The 25811-nt window shown below is 36.3% G+C and overlaps 1 protein-coding gene across 3 annotated transcripts in view; it reads left to right on the top strand.

Annotated features, from left to right (window-relative positions):
* The window catches only part of Sntg1 (syntrophin gamma 1), a 396311-nt gene that overhangs the window by 347095 nt on the left and 23405 nt on the right, over window positions 1–25811 (top strand). For all 3 annotated transcript variants that reach the window (XM_075967101.1, XM_075967103.1, XM_075967104.1), the window contains 2 exons: window positions 22878–22994; window positions 24934–25005. In XM_075967101.1, the coding sequence (XP_075823216.1) occupies window positions 22878–22994; window positions 24934–25005 (189 nt within the window). The remainder of the gene's footprint in view (window positions 1–22877; window positions 22995–24933; window positions 25006–25811) is intronic.

The following is a 25811-nucleotide window of genomic DNA, read 5'->3' as shown; positions in this document are numbered from 1 at the left end:
AGATACAGAGCTTATACCATCTTTTTTTCTGTATCAATTGGGGTTTGCTTTGTTACCAAGTATGTAGTCAATTTTAGAGAAGAATCCACGAGGTGCTGAGATGAAGGTATATTCTTTTCTTTTGTTTCTCAAACAAATAATGTAATGATACACTTTATAGTCTTCAGTGAAAGAAAAGCAAACCAAACTCATAATAGTGGAAGGGAAAAATAATAAATTACAGAGAAAAAGAACTGAAATTGAGACTCAAAGTACAATACAAAAGAGCAATAAAATGAAGGGTCCATTCTTTCAAACTGTAAACAAAATTGTCAAACCCTTGGCCAAATTAGCTAAAGGAAACATAGAAAAGACTAACATAACTATAAGGAGAGGGAAAAGAGGCATTACATCAGATACTACAGAAATCCAGATGATCCTTAGGAAATATTTTCTAATTATAGTACAACAAACTGTAAAACTTGAAAGAAATGAACAGGTTTCTAAATACAGAATAGACCAAAATTGAACCCAGAATATAAGAAACCTAAACATATCAGTAACAAACAATATGATCAATGTAGTAATTTTTTAAAATTCCCTTGAAAAATGATAATTTAGGATTAGATAGATTCACTGATGAATTTTCTTTTGGGTGAAATGTTTTATAGATATCTGTTAACTCCATTTGAGTCATGACATCTGTTAGTTCTCTTATTTTTCTGTTGAACTTTTGTCTGGCAGACCTGTTCATTGGTGAGAGTGGGGTGTTGAAGTTTCCCACTGTTAGTGTTTGGGATTTGAAGTACAATTTAAGCTTTAGTAATGTTTCTTTTACATATGTGGATGTTCTTGTATTTAGGGTGCAGATGTTCAGAATTGAGAATTCTTCATGGTTTTTTTTTTCTGTGATAAGTATGAAGTGTCCTTCTCCATGTCTTTTGACTGATTTTAGCTTGAAGTCTATTTTGTTAGATATTAGGGTAGCTACACCCACTTGTTTCTTAGATCCATTTGATTGGAAAATCTTTGCCCAACTCTTTGCTTTAAGGTAATGTCTATCTTTGAGGATGAGGTGGTGTTTCTTGCATGAAGCAGAGGGATGGATCCTGCTTTCGTATCCATCTGTTAGCCTGTGTCTTTTTATAGGTGAATTGAGTCCATGGATATTAAGAGATATTAATGATCAATGATTGTTAAGTCCTGCTAATTTTTGGTTGTAGCATTAGTGTGTTTGTACTCTTTGGGGTGTGCTGGTATGAGGTGTGAGGTTATCTGTTGCCTGTGTTGTTTGTGCAGCTAGATTTTTGGGTTGAAGTTTTTCTTCTAGTACCTTCTGTAAGGCTGAATTTGTGAATAGGTGTTGTTTAATCTGGATTTGTTATGGAATATCTTGTTTTCTCAGACTATGGTAACTGAAAGCTTTGAATATAGTAGTCTGAGCTTGCCATCATGGTCTCTTATTGTCTGCAGCATATCTCTTCAGGAACTTCTAACTTTCAGAGTTTCCATTGAGAAGTCAGGTGTAATCTTTTTTCATTATACACACCAACCCCAGTTCCCACTTCCTCCCCTTCTCCTATTCCCTCCAATTACTCCCCCAACCCCCATCCACTCCTCGGAGAGTGTAAGATACATTGCTTTGGGGGAAGGTCCAAGGCTCTCCCTACTATATCTAGGCTGAGCAAGGTATCCATCCAAATTGAATAGGTTCCCCAAAAGCCAATAAAAGCAGTAGGGCTAAATCCTGGTGCCACTGCCAGCAGCCACTAGTCTGCCCCAGCCATGCAACTGTCAACCACATTCAGAGGGACTAGTTTGGCCCTTATGTTTTTTTCTTCCCAGTGTGGCTTGTGTTGGTGAGCTCCCATTAGCTCAGGTAGACTGTTTTGGTGTGTGTACCCCGCTTAGCTCATATTCTCATTCATCCCACTCTTCAAGGGGACTTTAAGAAAAAATATTAAGAACTGCAAAGGAAAAACGTGAAATAAAATATAAAGGTAGACCTATTAGAATTACACCCGGATTCAGAGTTTAGAGTACTAATTATTACACCATTGGATGTACCTGATGGTCCTGTGGTGTAATGATTAGTGCTCTGAACTTTGAATCCAGGTGTAATTCTAATAGGTCTACCTTCATATTTTATTTGGACTTTTTCCTTTACAGCTCTTAATATTCTTTCCTTATTCTGTATGTTTAGTGTTTTGATTATTGTATGATGAGGAAAATTTTATTTGGTTCAGTCTATTTGGTGTTCTGTAGGCTTCTTATACCTTCATAGACATATCCTTCTTCAGGCTGAGAACATTTTCTTCTATGATTTTGTTGAATATATTTTTGTGACTTTGAACTGGTGACCTCTGATTCCGTTCTAATTAGTCTCAGGTCTTTTTATGGTGTCTGAATGTGTTGTGTTAGGTATGTATTGGATTTAACATTTTCTTTGACTGATGAATGTATTTCCTTTATTGTATCTTCACCTTTGAGATTCTCTCTTCCATGTCTTATAATCTGTTGGTTATATTTGCATATATTATTCCCATTCATTTATCCAGATTTTCCATTCTCATATTTCCCTCAGTTTGTGTTTTCTGTTGCCTCTATTTTAATTTTTAAGTGTTGAATTGTTTGATTCACTTGTTTGATAGTTTTTTTATAGGTGTTCTTGGCTTTCTTTAAGAGATTTATTGATTTCTTCTAATTTTTTGTCTTTTTCTCTATTAAAGGAATTTTTGTTTCCTCTTTAATGATCTCTATCATCTTCATAAAGTTAAATTTAAAGTCATTTTCTTCTGCTTTTTCTGTGTTAGGATATTCAGGTCTACCTGTTGTATGATCAATCGTTTTTTGTGGTGTCATTTTGCTTATTATGTTATTGTATGTATTCTTACAGTGTAGTCCGTTTATCTCTAACTCCAATGGAAGCATGTAGGGTCTGTGCTTCAGGGGTTCTCTCTTCCTCCAGTTGGTGCAGGTGGGGTCTGTGGCTTACATGGTTACTCTTTCTCCTAGTGAAGGCAGGGCTCTGACTCTGGTAGTCACTGATGCGACTCCAGGGCTCCTCTCCAAATACAGTCAGGTCCAAGCCTTTGGTGTCCAGAGATGCTGTGGGGATTGATTTTGGGTGTGGGGAGGCTGTTCCTAGGTTTCTAGGAATTCACTGGGTGGGGGTGGGGTGTGGGATGTGCTTTTGTGGACTATGGCTTAGAGAGTAGGGCCCTCTAGACAGGTACCCAGACACTCACCTCTCCAGGACAGTTAATTGCTTATTTTCTATCTTCAGGACTTGAACTCCTTTATTTATTTATTTTCACTGTTCAGTTTTGTTTTCATAGACTCCTTTCCAGATTTATTCAGTTCCTCTTTAAGAACTTCTATCATATTCATAAATGCTACTTTAATGTCTTGTGTGTGAGATATATAATTCTCAAGACCTGGAGAGGTAGGGTTGTTACCTCAACAGTAGTGAAGAATATTGTCTTGGCTATTATTGAATGTGGTTTTACTGGCATTTTTGTTAGAAAATTGCATCATCATGAATAGGAAGCTACCAAATAGTGGGTTACTGCTCACGTTCCTGATGACTGAATCATGCAAGGTTGTCAGCTATTAGAAACCACGTTAGAGTATACTTCCAACTTTTGATTTTTCTCAAAAGAATTATTGATCCTTTTTAACCTAATTATAAAGGAATGTTTTAGAAGTTCATTATTCTGGTTTAGTCAATTTGGGGTAATATGGCAAACTACCATACATTTCGTGGACAGTAAGTTTTTGTTTCTCTCTATATATTGAGTCAGAGCTCCTCTATAGAGCCCTTTAGGTTCTGGAGCCCTCCTTGTGGACCATAGTGACCTTGAACTCACAGATATCCACCTGTCTTAGCCTCCTAAGAACTGGAATTACAGACATGAGGTGCCATGTCTGGCCTCATTTCTGCATTTCAAAGGAATGGAAAATATCCAATAAAAAGACACCATTAGATTTTGTATCTGGTGAGGATATGATTATTTGCCCACACACAGCCATCTTACTGCTTTAATGATGAGAAGGGTAAGAGAATTCACTGATATATTGAGTCTCTTCCAAGACGACTCAAGCTATATGACACTATCACCTTCCATAGAACCTTAGAAATACTCTCTGTTGGGCAATAGGATTTAAAATATGAGTGTGAAGGATGCAGACACTGGAGTGTATAAAGCAAGCTCTTTGAAGAATTTGTGATCATATACAAAATGACAGTGACAAAAGCCTGGAAACTCAAGGAGAGGTGGGACAGCCAAAGGCAATGTAGCATGCTAATATTTAAACATATCCTGTGAGACTTAAGTGTGTCATTTAAAAATTACTTAACATTATATAAGTTTTTTTCTCATAGCCATAACACAAAACTTTATATATTTTTGTAGCTGGAAGTAAGTTGCCATTATAAGTTAATGGAATTTGCAACTTTATAAGTTAGTGTAGAGTCAGCATATTTTAAAACAATGTTGATTTCTTTCTCCTGTACTTCTTGAGCGGTTCAGTACCAATAATTTTTCCCAGAATACTGGATACTCAAAGATGACAAAACAAAGATTGTTTAGTGATTATCTGAACAAAAACTCCCGTTGGAAATACTGATATGTACTGATGAGCACAGAAACAAGTTTCTCCTATGAATCTTGGTGTTTACAAAACTTCTAAAGTTCTGCGAGTAAAGTCTTTGCAGGAGCCCACCACATATCTCCAGCAAAAGAAAGCAGCATTTGTCACCTTGACACTTTAATCTCACTAAGGATTTGTTTGAAAATTACAGTGTACGGTGGAGCATTCTAAGAACAGTGCCAAGATTTTTCTTACACCAATAGGTAATATCACATTGCTGTGAATACATAAATAATATGTAAACGTCAGTGTAGGTGTGGACTGTACTGATTTAGCTAAAGTTGGCCAAAAAATGAACTATCATTATGTGGTTAAAGATTCTTGCATGTTTTATAGGTTAACATATTTCCTTGTCCACTTTTTTTCTCTCTATATCCCTGGTTGTCCAAGAAACCTTTCTCTAGACCAAGCTTCCCTTAAAGATCCACCTGCTTCTACTTCCCAGTGCTGTGATTAGAGGCATGCACCATTATATGAAGTTCATGTTGTCAATTTTAAAACTTTTATGATATTCAAATATTGCAGTCCATTTAACATTGTAAGAAGTCATGCTAGCTGCAACTTGATAGTCATCATTTCATTATCGTTTATGCCCTGGCAATGCTTAAACATGCATGGGCAGCACGTTTATGGCGGTTCTCCAGTTGTTCCTATCCTGGGCAGTCCCAGATGCTTGTTTAATTGTCATACTAAAAGTTCTACAGACTTCCTTTATGCTGTCTAGCCAGCATTTTGGCTAGACTTCCTCTTAGCCTTATCACATGCACTTCTCCAAGCAGTGCTATCTTTGCATATCTGCCTTCATTCATTCTCATTCCGTGACTGAAGTATCTCAAGTGCTGTTGCTGTATCCTGTAGTTTACTTATTTCTATAGGTGAAAATGTTCCTTAACACCATCGTTGTACAGCCTGTCTCTTCAGGTGATGTCTAGAATCCTCCTGGTATATGCCATTTCAAACACATTCATCTGCTGTTCTGAGGAGTGTTTCGTTGTCCCAGTTTCAGAGTTGTGAAGAAAGCAACTCAAGACAAACTTCTCAGATACTTCTAATTTTGTTGTTGTTGTTATGACTCTTGCTGACCAAACCTTTCCTAGTTACTGGAATGCAACCCTTGCTTGCTATCCCTATCCACCTCTTGATGTCTGAAATAGTTCCTTCCATTGAACGGCGGTTTCTTCCCATATTTGCCTGAGGTTCAGATTCTTTATTACAGTGTTAAAATCCTTGTTGGAGGGAGCAGGCTGCTTCTTCATCTTGGCCGCCTGGCTAGCTTAGCCCTGAAAAAACCACACAGAAACTGTATTAATTAAGTCACCGCTTGGCCCATTAGCTCTAGCTTCTTATTGGCTAAGTCTTACATCTTAATTTAACCAATTTCTATTAATCTGTACATCTCCACGTGGCAGTGGCTTACCGGCAAAGCAAGTCTATCTTCACTGGAGGATCCATGGCATCTCTCTGACTGTTTCCTTCTCCCAGCATTGAGTTCTGTCTTTCCCGCCTACCTGAGTTCTGCCTTATCAACAGGCCAAGGGAGTTTCTTTATTCATTTACCAATAAAAGCAACACATGGACAGAAGTACCTCCTACATCAAATACTTGTGTGCCCTTCCTGTATGAATCTCAGTATTATTAATGCTTACTTTCATATCAAGGTTTTCACTAACTTCCATGACATTTAAGTCTTTTCCAAATACTTCACTTTTTTTTCCCTGCCAGTTGCATCAAAGTGAAGATCTAATCATTAGTGCTCTGGTTAGCTCTTAATCTACTGTGGGCCTCTCCTAGGATTTCCTCTGTTCTGCCCTTGATCCTTTGCTGGATAATGGAGTAGAAGATCTTGCTGCTATGATGCCTCTGGAATTTGAACAGTCCAGGTTGTCCTTCTTGTGCATGGAAATTATGACTGAGTCCTTCCATTCCGTGGGAATCACTTTATGTTCCCGTGTCTCTCTGAAGAGTCTCAGAATCTCCTTAGCCCCTGTGTCTATGTTGCCACCTCCAACTCCTCTACCCTGGTGCCATCCACTCATGGGACCTTCCTGTATTTCATTCTCTTGATAGCTTCCCTTATCCAACTCCTGTCAATATTTAATATTTCCTCATTATCTCTGGTGTTTTAATGGCTGTGGAAGTATTTCTCATTGTAGTCTACATTGACAGCATTAGGGCCATTATATAAGGTCTCAAAGTACTGTCTTCATCTTTGCTTTACTTCTGCTGATTCTGTTAATAAATGACCTTGGTCATCTTTAATTACCTGAATTAGAGACGCATACTTAGCAGTTTTCTGTCTGATAGCCTTATAGACAAGATGTGATTTATTATGGAATCTAGCCTCTTTAACCTCATTGCATATACCTTGAATATACAACTCTCTATTCTTCTTCGCTCATTCTTTGACCTCCCTGCACAGGTAGTTGTGGTGTTTTCTTGCCAGTGGATCGCCTCTTCATTTGCTCTTTAGCTTCCTTCTCTCTTCAGACAGGTTAATTGTCTCTTCAGTAAACCATTCTACTGGTGTTGCCTTTTTTTTTTTACATAACCAAGTGTCTCCTTTGAAGACTCCTGTATAGTGCTTTTGATTTTCTCCCATTTGCTTTTTGTATTTGTAAATACTTGTTTAATGAGTTCCCTTATCTTTCTTTCAGTGGATCCCTTCTACTCTCTCCATACAGCTGGGTTCATAAGTTGTTTATGATTGATCTTCCGGTTTGTTTTGCCTGGAAAACTTGTCCTAACTTTTAGTTGAATGTTGTCTGTAACAAGTTGGTGATCTGATCCCAAGTCAGCATTAGGAAACGATCGGGTTTTGGATGCCAGATACATGTTTCCTGCTGACCAGAATGTAGTCAATTTGACTCCCAGTTCTGGGATTAGAGGTATGCACCATCATAGGCAGCTATGTCACCATTTTTAAAACTTTTAAGATATTCAAAACTTGCAGTCCCTTTAACATTGCAAGAACTCATGCTAACTGCAACTGAATAGTAAGGAGATTTTATTATTTATGCAAATAAACCTAAAATACTTTGTATAGAAGTTTGAAGTTTTGCAGAGGGAATGCTCTATATTATTATAATCTTATGTGGTGCTGTGTTCATGGAACATGTTCATGGAATAAGTCTTTGCTACTCTTCTAGGGCATGTTTATTTCCAGAGGTTCTTGAGTTGTTGGCTTTTACCATAATAGGAAAGGGCTACGGAAGCCTCACTAAACTGATGCTTCTGTAATGTCTTCTTTTTCTATGCTTTTTAAAATCTACACAGTTCTCTGAAGTGTTTTATGTGTAACTGCAATTGTTTTTTCTGAATTGTGTGATAGCCATCAAAGCAAAGTGCTGTGATGAGACCTAAATAGTAGTGCTTACCTAGGTCTCTCCATGTAAGTCTAGTTTATTAGATTTGTATTACCATTTTCAGCAGAATTCTAATCATTCATATAATATAATTATTTTGTATAACATATGGAATTATTTATAGAATATACAGAATTTTACAAATTATTATTAAAACTCATTACCCTTCTACTGTAGAAACACACTTTTGAAAATATGTATTGATGCATTGAATTCATACTTCTACTTTTGCATCCCATGAACTGAGAAACTGAAGTTCAAAACAGTAAAATAATATTGCCTTTTATGGAATTGTAATATTTGTGCCTTCTCAGCAAGCCATCCTTATAAGAATTTCCTTATAAGAATCTCCTTTCTTTATGGATACTTACTGGCAATGGCATTCCTACCTACAACTACTGCTTGTAATTGTTGGAAAATGAAGCAACATATAAGGCTTTATTTATTTATTTTTTCATAACTATACTATTGTCACTTCAAATCCACCTTTGTCATGAAATTTCTTGGGTATTTTCAATGTGCTTTTAAATATTGTTAAATCTCATCACCAAAAATGAATTGACAGATTTCTTGGTAAATTCATGAAGTGTGGCAAAAAGAAAATCCGGATCTCTAGATTAGTTTATGTATTGAAAACTTACAATTTGAGAATACCTGAGGATAGAGGGGAGAAGATGCTTCATGTCCCATACATTTAACCACGAGGAAGGATGAACTTCTTTGTTCTGTTTATATTTTAGATGCTTTTCTTCTCTTCCCATCTCCAGTTCTAAACATAGAGCCCATAAAGATGAATATTCCTAAAGGCAAGTCCAATAATCTGGAAACCCTCTTTTATGCAGTTCCCGAAAGCTAGGGTCTTTTTTCTTTCTGCACTAATTAACTCTTGAATCTCCTGTGGAGAACTGTTTGATCAAATAGAGCTACCACATGGTAACTAATTTTCTTCCATTTTCCTCTCACTAGACATGGCTACAGGCTGACATTCTTAATTTATATACTGAACACATGGATTTTCTTTCATGATGTTCTTGACCCTTCTGACTCTTAGAATCCATATTCCTTCTCTTCAACAGTATTCACTGAGCTCAGCCTAATGTTTGGCTGTGGGTCATGTTTTTTCCCATCAGTTACTGGTTGAAGGCTCTCTGATGACAATTGGGCAAGTCACTAATCTGATCTGATCACTGGGGATGGCCAATACAGGCTACCTATCCACTCTATCCACTATGGCTAGGAGTCTTAGCTGGAGTTTCTTGTAGATTTATGGGAATTTCCTTTGTATCTGGTTGCTGCCTTACCCTGAAAAGCTCTTTCACCTCTTTCAGTCTCTCCTCCTCTACCCACCACCCTACCTGATTCCTTAAATTCCCATCCCACCAGCTCTTTGTCCACGCAGGAGATTTTTTCTACTTCCCCTTCTAAGGGATATTCACACCCATCACAAACATGGGGGCATTCGCAGAAAGGGCAGAAATGATGACCCTTTTGGCCCCACCCTTCAAGTGGGCCCCAGCCTTCTCCATGGTGGTGAAGACACTGGTCGACTCCACAACATACTCGGCGCCAGCATCACCCCATTTGATGTTGGGGGGATCTCACTCCTGGAAGATGGTGATAGCTTTCCCGTTGATGACAAGCTTCCCATTCTCAGCCTTAGAGGTGCCTTTGAACTTGCCATGGGTGGAGTCATACTGGAACATGTAGACCATGTAGTTGAGGTCGATGAAATGGTCATTAATGGCAGCCCTGGTAAACAGGCATCCAATATGGCCAAATAATCCGTTCACTCTTTCACCATTGTGTCTCTGGAATGAGGCTGACACTGCACGAAAAGATGCGCCTGTCTCTAGAACAGGGAGGAGCAGAGAGCCTTAATATTTATTTTTTATCTTTACTCTTTTAATCTATGACTGTCTGCACTCTTTTATATTACTTTTACTGTCTCTTTAAAGACTTCATTTTATTTTTTAAAATTATTTCTTTCTGTAAGTGTGTAAACTTTCTTTATTTTTCTTAAGCCTACATACATTTTTTTAAACACACTGTGACCCATTCAGAGGTTTATTTTTGTTTGAATCTGTCTTTACTGTGTATCTGTAATCCTTTTATGATCATTGTTGTGAACTGTTAAGGAGGCATGGCTAGGACTAGAGCGGCTGCTTTGGCTGCTGGTTCTACCCTGCTTGGCTTCCCTACATGACAGAGGTTCATTTTCTGCTAGCTGGGTTTACCACTCCAGCTCTCTGAGGGTCTCAATTTGCCCCATGTAGTGTCTTTCATTGTATCTTTTTCTTATATTGTTCTTGTCGCTTTAACACTGTACTTTGATGTAGCTATATAGCTAACTGCCTCAGTATTTCACGCTTTTGTTAAACACAGTCTGTTTCTGAGACCACATGATGATCAACACTATAATTTTCATCCTTTCCAAACACTCATTTCTTCCCTTGCATATTTTATTTACTTTCTGGTTATTGCCTTTAATACTTTTCTCCACATAATACACATGTATTATTTTTCAGTTTGTACTCTTCCAAACTTAAATGCATATTTGCCTGTTTTCACTGCTGTATCCCAGTCAGTGTCTATGACAGAAGCTTGTGAAAATTATATTTGTTCAACCAAAAATGTTGCTCATAAATGCTGAAACAATGGATTTCATGATATCTGATATTTATCTTGGAGAAAAGTAAAAATAATCTGGATTTTAATCTCATTCATGAATAACGATAAATTAAAATGTTTTCATTGTCGAGAACATTCTATGAAGGGCAATTTTTTAGGGAACATGGATGCATATGCCCAGAAAATATACATCCAATCTTCTGTCAGTGTTTCCTGCCCTGCTTACAATTCTGCTTCTGTTTCTGTGTGGACACAGGTGTGTATCCTTTCTTTCTTGATTGCGACTGTCTAAATTGCTCTGGTTTTATACCAAAACACCTAATCTCAGTGACTTATGAGAAGCCTTTGTAGTTATATTTTTACTGTGACAGATCAGAGTAATTGCCGTGGCCTCCAATATGGAGTTTTTAACACAAAAGTCCAATTTGTGTTAAAGAAGTAATGGCTGTTCAGCAGGAGTTTTCAGGGAGCACCTGCCAAGAGGAAAAGGCAGTTTATACAACTGATAGAAAAATAACAATAGGCTCATTGGAAAATTAACATAATTGGAAATTATGCTTTTCTCCCTAAAGTGAAGATATTCTTTTTAAGCACAGGCACAGATAGTGTGTGGAACTAATCATGCCACATTGTTCATATTGACAGTTCTCTGTGAAATTTATTTTGCTAATACAGCTTTTATAGAAATACTTACACAGCAAAAGTCTTAAAAATACTTTAGAAAAAAATTGCTCAAGCCATGATCAACTGATAATTGGTTTAATGCAAGTAGAAGTTTGCTGGAAGGGACTGTGGGGTATGTTTCAACTTCTATGATAAGAAAGGAAGGCAGGCTTTAGCACATCAGTGTGCATGTAAATGTCACAGGCCATCAAAGGCTGGGTTATCTGTGAACTGGATTTTTACCTGGAGCTAAATAGTCACCCAGGATGCTACCAATGGACAGTAACAGTGGACAGAGAACAAAATCTACATCAATATTAATAAGTAGATGAACAAACCCTTGATTAAATGTCAGTCCTTCCAGGTGCTTTCCTAGAAAAGAGGCAGCAACAGTGAACATACACAAAAGGCGCCAGGGACGTGAAAGGTGACTGGAAAGCCACATAGTGTCACCAGCATGGACTTTGCTCTGCCAGAACTCTAGGAACAATATCAAAAGCAGGTTTAGTGACTTGTGCTGGAGACAGCATTCTCTGCACAATGCTAAGCAAAATGACATTTAAAGAGGACTTCAATCTTGGGGAGGCACTCCTACCTTACCCTGACTCAGACTGAAGATAAAATGAGCATTTCTAGTGAGGAAGAGCATCTTGTAAAAAAGGTGTAAGCAAACCAGGACTCCTCTGCATATAACGTGAGCACTATTGCCCATTGTTATCTAGATGTATCTTAGCCTTAGCCTAGAAAACATCTATTTAAAACAGCTTCTGGCTATGAGATTTTAGCTTTAGTGAGAGGCTGTGCACATCTATAGCAAGAAAGAGAAAGACAGGAATTTTAATATAAATTGTTTCAGATTGCTTGGTAGATTTCATACAAAGTGACTGTTAAAATCACTTAATTCTGTGTCTTTTATTTGCCAATATATAAAAAATAATTTAGAAAAATCCAATGTATTAAGTCCATAATTTTCATAAATTTGTTATTTGATATCTATTTTATTCTTTATAGTTTCTAATCACCAACTATGAGAACCTTCTCATATTATGCATACATTATAAGTATGTATGATTACTTATTCAATTTTTGCACATAGTGATTTTAAGCTCTGCCTCAGAATTACTCTCTTGTCTGGCCAAGCTTTCCTGTTCTGCCCCAGAAAGTTCTTTATTTTCTAAATTATATTTTTATCTACATATATGGCTCATAAACATTGATTAAAGAATATGAATTAAATAAATTATATACCAATAATTTGGAATGTCAAATGGTGTTTTCTTACTCATGAATGAATTTGCTTTTGTTCCTAACCACATAAAATTGTGTACTATTGCTTTGACCCTAGTCAAGCCTAGTTCCCTTCCCACTGGCACAATCTGTAGGAAGCATTGCCTATTACTTAACATTTTGTTCTTCCTTACAGACTTTGCCTGTTGTTGTTTTGTTTTTTTCTTCCCTTTATGCCTCTTTCATCCAACATATGTTTTTTAGGATCTTGAAACTGCAGGGATTCATATTCCAGAAACGACTAACTAAATTATGGAAAGAGGGGAGGGGCAGTGAAGTGAGTTACCTTCTAGATTTCTTAGATTCCTTGGATATTCTCTGTTCCCTTGGTGGCCTTGTTATGCCCTCCAACATGTTTCGCCATCTGTTTAAAATGTCCTGCTTACTTGGCTTTGTTTCCCAGGTGTAGATGCAATCTACAGCAAAATAGCTTTGACCTTTCCTGTCTATTTGGAGATGTTCTGGACGTCAATCCCTCATATCTCCTGCACTCTCTTTCATGTCCCAGAGCACTCTCCATGTGGTTTCTTCTGCTTACATACAGCCATGATCTTTCTTAATGGATACCAAGTATAGTATATTTTAACATAATCAGGTGATCTTTTGCCATATTTAAGGAATAGGTATCACTCCAAGATGCAGACTCTGTCGCCATTATCTGGAGGGCTTATTAAAATAGTGGAAGCTGACCTGTGCCAGTTTCTTTGTACTTCAGAAGCTCTGGGAGAGACTTTGGGAATTTTTCCATCATCGTTTCAGAGATAATACAGATCCAGGATCACACAGTCAAAGGAAGATGAGAGAAGGCAGAACGATGTGCCACGTGTCTGTCTTCACCTTGTGCAAACAGACAGACAGATTTATGGACCTGTTTCTAGTAGACAACTGAGTTTGAAAATCATTAATAATTTTTCTTCTATTTTCTTGAATTTACTTCAATTATTAACCATTCTGTGTACTCCTTCACTGGTTGTATTCAATCTGCTTTATTAAATGCTTTGTTTCCCAAAATCTATGAATAAATATGAAAATTATTTAAAATTAAATAATTTAAAATCATTTAAAATTCTGTCAATTCCATTCAAAATCTTATAAAATATTGTTGCAAATACAGACAATTGTCTCTAAAGTTTATATAGAAAGACAAAAGCTCAAGGTATTCACAAACATGTTGAATAAGAACAACGTTGGAAAGTAAGGCAGTGTGACATCAGGGGACTCAGACATCAGGCTCAGTGGAGAATGTTAGAAGGCTCATAGCCCAACAAAGACAATTAATTGACTTTTGAAAAAGATAATGGTGCTTCAAGGGGAAAATAGTTTGTTCATTTAACAAATAGAGTAGGAGAAATGAATATCTATATTTAATAATCTACACAGACATGGTGACTTCATAAAGTACAACACATGCCAGTGAACTAAGAATGAAATGTGTAGCTGTTAGACTCCTAACAAATAATAAAGCAAAAAGTAGAGATGACTTTGAGTGTGTTTATTGATGACTTCGATAAAACAGCCAAACAATAACCTGTGAAACAATTGATATACAGGGCTTCAGTGAGAGTAAAATTCTCTACGATAAAAGGCAGTGTGGAAAATGAGAATTCAGTGAGAAAACTTAAAGCATTTCCAAAACAAAGTCAATGGATAACTATTATGAAAAAATACTGTGAACCCTTGAAGTCAAAAATAGCATAACATAAGAAAGAAGCTTCCTGATTAAAACAAAATTTTCAAAGTCCTCATCAAAGAAAGAACACAAATGATAATAGCGATTTCAAATTTCAATAAATAGCTAGATTGGATTTTGATTATCCAGTGCCTTTTGGACCTGTCTCTGAGGGCTTTTCTGGTAAAGATTGGCTGGGATAAAGCATCCACCATGAGAGTTGTGGTACATTCCTATGGGCAGATTGAAGCAAAGTTTGAATAAGAACAAAACTTACTTTTTGCTTCTCAGTCTGCTCATGTGTGAGCAGGAGCTTCATACTCCTGTGACCACAGCTGAGATTGGTTTGTCACATTAGACTGCAGCCCTTCAAACTGTGTTCAAAATGAAAGTTATGACAGCATGGAACCTTGAATAAAATTTGAGCTGCAGAAGGCAAGCAATGTGCCCCAGGGCAGGTTCTCTTTGTGGAGCTTCTGGGTGGGTTGTGCATAAAGCTGTTAAGGTAAAGCCAAAGTTGCAGTGGAGAACACAGGATATTGGAGATTTCATAAATGTTGCATGTCTTCTAAGGGAAGTTGTAACTATCCAGAAGAAACAGTATCAGAAATAGACCAAAAATTTTTTGCAGGCAACACAGTTGGAAAGACTGCTTACTTAAACCTGTATACCAACTAATTCCACAATAGCCCAAGGTGTTGTACATAGAACTCTGCCAAGCTTTTGTTTTGCTATATTAAACTTCTTCTCTTTTGAAGTCAATTTTTTATTGTGTAATTGCATAATTAAATTATGCATATTGTTTAAGATTTTGCAAAGGCTCACAATTTAAAGGTTATCTTTAACATCAGAAGAGATTTTTGTGTTTGTACTTTAGAAAGTATTGATGCAATTATATCTGTGGAGAAGCTTGAAGTTGTATTAAATAAATTTTGCATTGTGTGACAGACATGAAATTATGAGAACCAGGCAAGGAATGTCAAAACTTGAATGTGAACACTCCTCATGCATCTAATTTGTTGGTTAATTTGCTTACCAGTTCTAGGTTCTCAGACTTTGTGAGTTGTCATCTCTGCTGGGGTAGGCTGTTAGTGATGCAGCTCTCTTTGAGGAGTTTTGTTCCTTTAAGTAACCCCTGATCTTTTGTTCTTATAAGTATCCCCAATAGTATTCATAGTTGACCAAATTGAACTTTGTTGTTATTTGTATCTTGGTTAATTATAGGTTTCCTATATGGAAAGAGGAAATGTGTATCTCTCTAGAGAGTATATTTTCACACATTATAATTGGCATCTGAACGGGAACAGAATGGAACTAAAAATTAATTGGGGACAAATGAATGCATGGTCCTGGCTCAAGGTAGCAAGGCATGCAATTTAAACTGAACACCCTGATTTGCAAATAGCCATGCAGGAAATTCTAATATAGCCAACTTTTTCTCTATGATGTTTATTGGTGTATCTTTTGTTATAGCAGCAGTTGTGTGGTTCTTGCTATGACTGGTGAGGCTTGCAAGTAAGTCTGAGATACAGGGTTAGAAGTGTCTTTGGGAGGAGTCACAGTATGGCAGTCTTAGTCTGGGTGGTAAGGAGTGGCATACCTGCTTGATGATTGGGGTCCACCATGGAAATACAAAGATGCCTTGAAAATATTTAAATGTTCAGAGGAAATTTGGCAGCCACTGAGATTAGTGCACAAGGCTTGAGTCGTTGGCAAGCTGCATCAGAGTTTGTGTGATCTCTATTGTGTTTAGGAAGAAATGCATCTGAGCCCGAGATGGTTTTTTAAAAGGCATTTGTTTGTGTAAAGTAGGGATTGCAACAAGAAAGGGAGACTTTATCATTTTCTATATTAGTTTGTGATTTGTCTAGTACGTTAGATAAACAAGAGGATGAGATGGAGGTATTGGTTTGGGGGCTAGATAGAAAGAGAGTACAAGCTAGATAACAGCTTAGAAGCACTTACTAGCATTCTAGAACTTAGAAACTATGGGAGAATTTAGAGAGTGAAAAGATATCTGTCGGGTCTAACTTACAATAGGGAAAAGGTAGAAGTGGGTTCTGGAATCCAGTATGCTTATGTGGACACAATAGTTTAGTGTAAGTAACTACAGTAATCAGGGAATAGCTTGGGCAGCTAGATTTGGGGAAAAGTTTTAAACAAGTAATGAAAGAGCTTGCCACAGTCTAGGTTTTGAGGCTGTGGGATGTGGAAAAGCATGGGATCAGTTAGACTGCTGGGGAAGCAGCCAGACTGAATAATGTAACTCCCCACCCCTGCCTTAAGATAAAGGCTGCAAAGCCAGAGACAGTATAAAGGAATTCAGTACCTAATGGGCTAGCTTATCAACACCATTAGGAACTTAGTTATCTCCCTCTGAAGTCCCCATAAGTATCATGATTTTGAGGACCATCGAAGAGGGAAAGGTGCTATTGAGGAAATTTGGAATAAGAGAATTTGTGTTTGAACCCAAACTCACTGGGACCGACACACCTATGTTCACAGAGATAAGGTTTGATCCAGCAGGAACCTCAAGGCATGTATGGGGCTTTAGAAGCTCTATTGAACCCTTTAAGGAAGGATAGATCTTCAAAAAGTCTGAAAAGCTTTGACAGATATAAGAGTAAGTAGTGTCTAGAAAGTCAGAGAGTAACAGAGAGGAAATAGGAAAAAGGCAAGACAGGGGAAGCACTTATTTGGGCTACCTGATGACAAACAAGATTTACACCAAGCTAGAGTTCCTAACGAAAATATTGAAAGTTAACTTTTGCACTTGTGTGCCTCTGGATAGTCTTTAGACTGATAAGCAGTTCACCAAAGGACGAAAGGATTAACATGCATGAAGATCAGACAGGTAGTCGGGTTTCCTAGGCTGCAGTGGAAGAGGTGCTATCCAAGATACCTATGACAAGGTAGACAATGAGACCTCCTGACGAGTTACAGCCATTAATGTTCAAAACATTTTGGCTTTGGTGGATACTGGGCTGAATGTGCCAGATTTTATGGCAGTCCCCCAAAGCATCAAGACAATGGGAAACATGACTATTGCAATAATATAGTATAAAGTAAAAAGGAATAAACTGGTTAGGGGTATGTGTAGTTATTCCCAAATGTATACTGTCTCGATTTCTTCACTGCATGGGAGCATTCTGGAGATGGATACATCCCTGGGCTATGTACACTATATACCACTGCTGTAGACTTCCATCTAAAAGTGTGGAAGGTCAAGTCATGCATTTTCTAGCAAGAGGGAAACTTATAAATTTGCGTATTCTGATTATAGTGATAGAAGTCAAACAGTTTAGATTCTCTGAGGTCCACAAAGAAATTACAAAAACCATTATTAAATTTTAAAAGATAGAGATTACTTACCCAGGTCAGAGCCCTTTCAACTGTGAAATATGACCTGTGAAAAAAACAGACGACTCTTGGACATTCTCTGCAGATTATAGCCTGTGTCCATAAACAAAGAGTAGTTACAGGAGTTTGGGGAGCTCTTAGGATACTGCCAATTTTTTTTTTACCCTGTCTAGACCAAGTGGCCTGTCGCCTGTATAATTTGATCAAAAATAGTACTATATAAGTTTGAGGCAGAAATGTTCAAGAGAATTTGAGCAAGCCACAATCATTTTACTTTTACAGGATCCCATAGAAAAAACATCACCCCCATGACAGCAGGAAGCAATTCTAGAAAGCAACCTGGCTTCTCCTGACAAAGTTTGTCCTCAAGGTTAGAGAAGCTATTTAGGGGTTGACTATTACTCGCTTAGGGTTGGGGGTTGGGGTGGAAATTATATAGGCCTAGAAATCTCAAAAGGGAAGATTGAATGAGATAATAGGTAATTTAGTGTGAACTTCACTAATAATTGTAATAATAGTGAGTAATAGAATGAATACTTGTGAGCTATTATTTATGGATATAATTTACACTGGTGTAGTTTCTTGTATACTGATACAAGTTCAAATTATATTTGTTATTTCTGTTTACAGCATTTGTACACCTATGCAAAGTTATTTTATACCTGTAATATGCTTTATATTATAATAAGCAAAAAACTTGTTTCATTTTCATAGACACATATGCTGGACCATTGTCTGTTTTTATTTGTGCAGGTATACCCATGATGGCCACAACTTCTAAAAAATGCAGAATTACTGAATAAGCCTTTTCTGAGTTCTAGGCAATTGCCCACTGAAAACCTGAATAAATGTCAATGGTGTGGTGTACATATTTTAATTTTCCAAATCCTGTAAAGTGGAACACATCCATCTGTCAGATTTTATTCCCTTGAGTACCCTTTGGGTTTGGTGTTTGGTTATAGAAAGAGCAAGTAGGACATCTCTTTATAATCTCCTTAGTTTGTTGCCATGTAATAGAAAACTCTTTCTTTAAACTTTTGCTATTGACATGGTGTTTCTTATGAAATTCTGAGGTCTTCAGCATGCTTCTAATCAATTTCTGTATTTCCTTATGCTAGAGGACCTGGCAGACCCATATGGGATTGATTGTGTGTTATGTATATGGGACAAAGCTTATTCCTCATTATATCTTGAACCTGTATGAATAATGAAGTCAATTGTATATCATCTGGTATAAATTCAGCAGTTTCAGTATGTAAAACAACTTTTTCTGCATATTGTGAATCAGTAATTATATTGAGAGGTTCTTTAAAATTCCTTAGTGCCATGAGAATAGCATTCTGCCTTTAGGGCAGAATTATAAGGGCTTTGTTCCCCCTTACATAAATCTTGTGTTTTGTAACCTGCTTTTTCTGATTTATTTGTGTCTGTATAAAATATATGGGCTCCAGTTACTGGTACATCATGTACAATTCAGGGAAGAATCCAAGTAGTTCTCTTTGTAAGGTTAATTCTATCACTTTTGGGACAATTGCTATTAATTTCTTCCAAAAATTAGCACAAGTTCTTTGCCAAGGTTCATTGTCTTCCCATAATTTTTTAATTTAATCAGCAGTAAAAGAGACTATAATTTCTGCTGGGTCTTTACCTGCTAGTTGACAAAGTCTCAATTTTCCTTTTATAATTAATTCAGAGACTTTTCCACATAAGATTTTAATTTTTTTCTTCATTTGTGTGGTAAAAAGATCCATTTTAAGATAATATCTTCTGGTAGAAGAAATTCTGGAAGGCAATATGACTAAAATAAAACTAAGATTTGGATTCAACTTATCCACATGTGCCTCCTATAATTTCTCCTCAACAATTGTCAATTCCTTTTCTGCTTCAGCTGTTAATTATCTGGTACTATTCAAGTCTTTAACACCATCTAAGGTTTTGTTTAAATGAATTATTAGATCAAGTATTATACCAATAGCTGGTCATAGACTGAAAATGTCTCCTAACAATCTTTGAAAGCCATTAAGAGTCCACAACTGTTCTCTCCTAATTTTGCCTTTTGTGTTCTAATTTTCTGTAAACCTATTTTGTAACCTAGGTAATTGATAGAATTCTTCTTTGTATTTTTTTCAGGAGTAATTTGTAATTCCCATTTAGGCAAAACTTTTTTTACTTCTTCAATCATTCTTTCTAAAGTATCTGCATTTGTCATCAATGTAATGGTGAATTATAGACTTTGGAAATTGCTTGTGTATTATTTTCAATGGCTGATTTATAAAGTATTGGCACACAGTGGAACTATTGAGCATTACCTATAGGAGGATGGTCCACTAATATCTCCTAGTAGGTTGAGAATTATTATAAGTAGGCACTGTGAAATAAATTTTTCTCAATCTTTTTCTTGTAAAGGTATAGTAAAGAAACAATCCTTTAAATCAATAACTATAAGAGGCCATCCTTTTGGTAATAGTGAAGGCAGAGGAATTCAAGACTGTAGAGGGCCCATAGGTTGGATAAACTTGTTGATAACTCTTAGATCTGTCACCATTCTTCATTTTCCTTATTTTTTTTAACAAAAAATACAAGAGAACTCCAAGGGCTGGTTGATTCTTCAATATGGTGAGCATCTAATTTCTCCTCTACCAGCTGTTCTAAAGCCTACAGTTTGTCTTCTGTTAAAGGCCATTGTTTAACCCATGTGGGTTTCTCAGTTGACCATTTTAAAGGCAAGGCTGTTAGTACCTCTGAAGGCTGTTAGTTTCTTTGTGTTCTTGTACAGACTGAATGGCTGGTGATGTTTGTTTATAATATCTATAATATCCTTCCCAGAAATATGAGGTTTTGGGGACTGCAGGAAGGTTAACCTGGGCATTCCATTGTTGCAATAGGTCACAGTACCATAAATTCACTACATTATTAGTTACATATGGTCTCAGCCTTCCTTTCTGTCCTTCAGGCCCTATGCATTCAACCCACCTCATGTTTTGTTTTACTTGAGATAGGGTTCCTTGGAATTGAATATCTGCCTCTTGAAAAGGCCAGTCTGGATGCCAAGATTATGGGGTAATGATAGTCACATCCACACTTGTGTCTAGTAATCCCTCAGTTACAATATTGGTTAGCTCTTCCTGACTTCTTCAGTCTTTTTTCTTATATCATCCAGGAACATCTTCAGAATGGTAGCACCATCCATTGTGGGATGGAATGTTCTACATCCATTGTTAATTAGGATGCTCTATAGACTGGATCTCTGGCTAATATGCTGGAGAATTTTCACAATTGATGATCCTTCTACCTAAATGATTAAAGTTTGCTTCAAGTTGGCAAAGACTAAGTAGGAAAAATATTATTTAATTTTGTTTATATTCATGTATGTGTTGTTGTAGAATGTTATTTTAAATTGTGGTACATTTGTTTATGCTGTGAAACATTTTTTTAAGGATGCAAAGCTATGTTTCAATCTTTTATGTTGTATTTGCTTAACTCTGTGAAGCTATGGTTTTTTGCTTGTCTGAAACACTTGATGATCTAATAAAGAGCTGAATGACAAAGAGTGAGTCAGGAGAAATGAAAGGTGGGGATAGCAGGGCAAAGAGAATAAATAGAAAGGGAAATCTGTGAGGAAAAGAAGGAGCAAGATAGAACAAGGAGAAGATGACATCAGGGGTCAGACATCTAGCTACACAGCAAACCATGGAGAAAGAAGTAAGATGTACAGAAAAAAAGGAAAAATCCCAGAGGCAAAAGACAAATGGGATAATTTAACGTAAGAAAAGCTGGCTAGAAACAAGCCTTTGTGTGTTTATTTGTGAGTTGGGTAGTGGTGTCCTCCAAAAGTCAAAAGAGTAAAAAGAGTATAATAATTAACAGCAATGTGTCAATGCATATCTGTATGCATGTATGTAAGTATAAACATATATATGTAAAAGTTTTTTATGATGAAAGTAGCTTTATTGCTTTCAATGTTTGATGTCATTCTATTAATTGTAGTTGATTATATAAAAATAAATACAAATAACATTTTGTGCTTATATCTTATCATTTGATTAAAAACTGAAAAGTCAATGAAGAGTTTAATTATAGTGTAAATTTCAAAACATACATTTAAAAACATACTCTGAGGGAGATGATACAAATCCCAATTCCTAATGTTGTTAAATCTGAGACTTTATAATCAGAAGGAACTTGTTATATAAACTAAGATAGTGTACAATCCCATTCATTTTAGACAGCAAAAACAATGCAGTGGGAAGTAGGGGTCACCTGTATGTAAGTGGAAACTATTATGCAGGTTCTTTTTTTATTACTCTTCAATCTGTACCATAGTATACTTCATACAAACCATGTTAAACCCAGGTGTGCACATGAGAAAGACCCAAGCCTCTGGTAGTTTGGTATTAGCAATTAGATGGTCATGACAGATGAGCTGAGAGTTCTCTCAGAGTTCTACTACACCTCTGGTGGAGTGTATTGGTCACTAAGACCAGCTACACTTTGTTGTGTGTTAAATGTTTTATTTGTCATAGCAGGTTTTATAGAAAAGAATAAAATGGAGGGATCAGTCTCTGAAAGTCATTAAAAAAATAAAACCTGTGAGGTAAGAAGAATTTTCCAATACAGAATCAATGAAGTGTCTTTGGATAAACCTATAATATTTAATATATTTGTGTGAGATTGAGTCCTATATTTAGCAGCAAAGCATGAGGAACAATGCATAGCTCATGATTTTCCCATAGAAACTGATCTCTCACAGTCAACGAGACCCAGTGCTACTATCAGTCACTGAAAATTGATGTGTGAAAAATGAATCTCAAAAATTCTTTTAAACTTTTAAAATATGAGAGCATATCTTATACCCCCGAGGCTAGGGTTCAGAACAAGGATGCTAACCATTCTATCTTGTGATGCTAGAGGATATAGACATCCATTATAGTCAATAGACAGCAAAAAAGGTTTTTACTGCTCATTTACATTTTTAATATTATGAGCATATTCATTATAATAATCATTGGAAAATCAAGAGTCCAGTTAATAGTCTAAGTGAAAACTTTAAGAGCAGGAAGAGAAGGGAATCAGTGGGAAAGTATCTCACGGCAGTTGGCATGAGGCAACTCCTTTGAGTAATTCATACACATCATTGATGGGAAGACTGGTATGGTAAACTTTGGCATCAATCAATTAGATAATTTTTCGTGAAATTATAACAGCACAGGACACACAAATAGACTGTGGTAAGTTCAGTGTGGTCTGGCTGTTAATAGCACTTGCTTTCCTTGCAGATTGTTTACATGGGTTGGTGCGAAGCACGGGAGCAGGAATCACTCCAGGACCGTGTGTACACACCTGTCTTTCTCGCCCTGAGGGGCTCCTGTCTGTACAGGTTCCCTTCACCTCCAGTAAGTGCTTGCAACCAAATGTTTGAGCTCTTGGAGATGCTGTTAGGAGACCGACATGGCATAAATGATGCTTATTTAACAATACATTTTGAAAATGAGGCACAGCACAATTAGTAAATAGTTAATATCTATTTAAAATGTTTTGTCAAATGTAAAGTCTTGAAGAAATTAGATGTTTTTGCTTAAGAATCTTCTAAACAGAACAAGTCATAATATTGTTAAAAGTTCTGTGAAGTGATGGGGAAAGATTTAAGAAATATCCCCACATATATGTGAGGGAATTCAAACAATTTGATGAAGAAGTAAAGAAAAGGTAATAGGTAGAATAAGAGATTTTAAAAAAATTATTAAACATTAATTCTATATTTGCAGATGCTTTGAGTGTCCTTAGTCTGTATTTGGAGTGTTTCATTGTCTACATTAAATGTTCAATTTGTGTTTAAATTTTAGTAACCCACAATATATAAAACCTCAACATAGTAAGTCAATATTAAATCTAGGTTTGTAAACCCAAATTCTATGATGTTAAAACTTTACATGAAAGGCAGGTGTGATGGTACAAGCCCTCGATCTCAGAGGCTAGAAGATTGAGGAAAGAAGAGTAGGTGTTTAAGGCTGGCCAGGTGAGCGTAGAGAGACTGTCAGAAAACCAACTACTTTAATACAGCAAAACAAGAGTAAGCTTAAAAATATAAAAAGATCAAATTAAATTACCTTGGGGAAAGAGAAATATTTTCGGGAAATACATTAGTTTTCCCTACGGTAAAAATTACGTAGGTAGATCGACCACTAAAGAAAAAAAGGTCATCTTGTCTGTGTCAGAGGATTCAAACCCTGACCATACAGCCCTAAACAGCTCTGGCTTAGAGCAATGTTGTGCAACATGGTTGAAGTACAAGCCAGGGAAGGCTGCTTACCTTATAGCAGCCAGGATATAGAAAGAATAAGAGGACTTGGGTTGTTAATGCTCCATGAAAGTTCTTGTCTCTGGTGACTTAAACTTCCTTGAATTATATCCCAACTTCTAAATATTCTGCCATGTCCAAAACTATAACAGACCATTGACAGCCGTTCAATACATGGGTCTTTGAGATATTCAAGTTCAGCTACAGCATTAAGCTGTCACTTTCAAATCAACATATGACCTTTCATATGATGTAGTTCTTTTGGAACTATGTTTGCAATATTTTATATTGTATAATCTACATACACTAAACATGTCTACACATCTCTTTCTTCAAAGCCTTGCTTTGAAAACATGTACCTTACAGAGAAGTAAAACTCAACAAATATTTATTGGCTGTAAACACAAGATGTCATACTGCTCAAAGACAGGTTTAGTAATATAAAGGATCTAGGAGTTTTCAAGTCTGAATCATTGTTATTTTTAATGTTTATGCCTACACAAAATTCATAGTACCAGAAAAAAAGTTTATATTTCTTGCTGTATTTCTTTCCTGAGTAATTTCTTGTGCTTGGAGAGATAAAATATTTCAAAATAAGTAAGGGAACTATCTTCACAGTGGTGTTGTATCCTCCCAGTATCTCAATAATTTTGGAATGCTTTTTAAATATCAACAACTTATTTTTAAATTATTGAGATACAGGTTGATATTTTATGTCCTTCCCTGCGTCTTACTAAAGGAAAATACATACATATTACTTGCATTAATATATGTTTTCAGAGAGTACACAAATCGTTTTTTTTTTAATTTGTCAAATAGAAAGTGTTACTGACAACTTAAAATACTTTCTGAAAAGAGGGATACAAATGGTCATAAATTTGGAAAAAACCCATATGGCGTAGAATGAACTTTCTATGAACTCCATCACTGATGGAGAAAGCAAAGAAACGCATATGTGAATGTGCCATTATCCAGATGAAGCAGACGGGAGCAGAAGTGTGTTACTAGAGCAAATGGACTGTTCTCTTTTAAAGGTGACCACATGGGATTGGACACGAGCAGAGAAAACCTTCTCCATATGTGAGATCATGTGCAAGGTTCTCAAGGTATGTGCAGCAAGGGCGGGAGTTTCAGTCTGCCATGTTCTGCAGAGTCGGGATCTGAGCTCATGAAGTGCTCATGAATACAGATAACAGATAAATAAAAGAAAATATGAAGAGAGAAAATAAATGAGAATTAAAGGAGGAAAACTGGGACATACAGAAACACACAGTTACTCAGAGAGCAAGTCTTTGAAATTAGAAAACATGAAATTAAATATAGAAAATACTTGCTTTGCGTTGGGATCTGATAATCACTGTATATCATAGATCAGTTGATTTCTCTGTGTGTGACTCATAGAATTCCCATGGCAACAAGTCATTAGAAATTCTGAAAAAAATTTTAAATGACTTACACAGACTGCAGTAAGAATTAAAGTGGTCTATTTGGAAGAAATATCAGTCCAAGTTTCTCTTCAAAATTTTTATTTTGCAGGTTTAATGTCTACATATCTATAACATGATGCTATGGAAATATTCCATATACTAATATGTAATATAATATATAGAGATAGATGACATAATCTTGAAGCAAACTTTCATTTTCTTCATATCACAGGTTCATTCTTAGTTATCAAAAAAGACAAGTATTTTCAAGGTTAACAATAATTAATATTATTGTTATGGGTAGTATATGCAAATGAATATAAGTACCCTCAAAGCAATATATGACTAAGGCAGAATTTGGTATCAGGAGTGTGTCATTACTGGAACAAACCTGACCATTCTGTTCTTTAGAGATTTGAAAGACTTTGAGACTTTGGAGTAGAACAGTGTTTGAATTGAACGATTTAAATGGGGATTAGGCTATT

This window comes from Microtus pennsylvanicus, chromosome 3 (genome assembly GCF_037038515.1).
Source record: "Microtus pennsylvanicus isolate mMicPen1 chromosome 3, mMicPen1.hap1, whole genome shotgun sequence".
NCBI classification, from domain to species: domain Eukaryota; kingdom Metazoa; phylum Chordata; class Mammalia; order Rodentia; family Cricetidae; genus Microtus; species Microtus pennsylvanicus.
The sequence above is the reverse complement of the archived record's forward strand: the minus strand, read 5'-3'. Positions and strand labels throughout refer to the sequence as shown.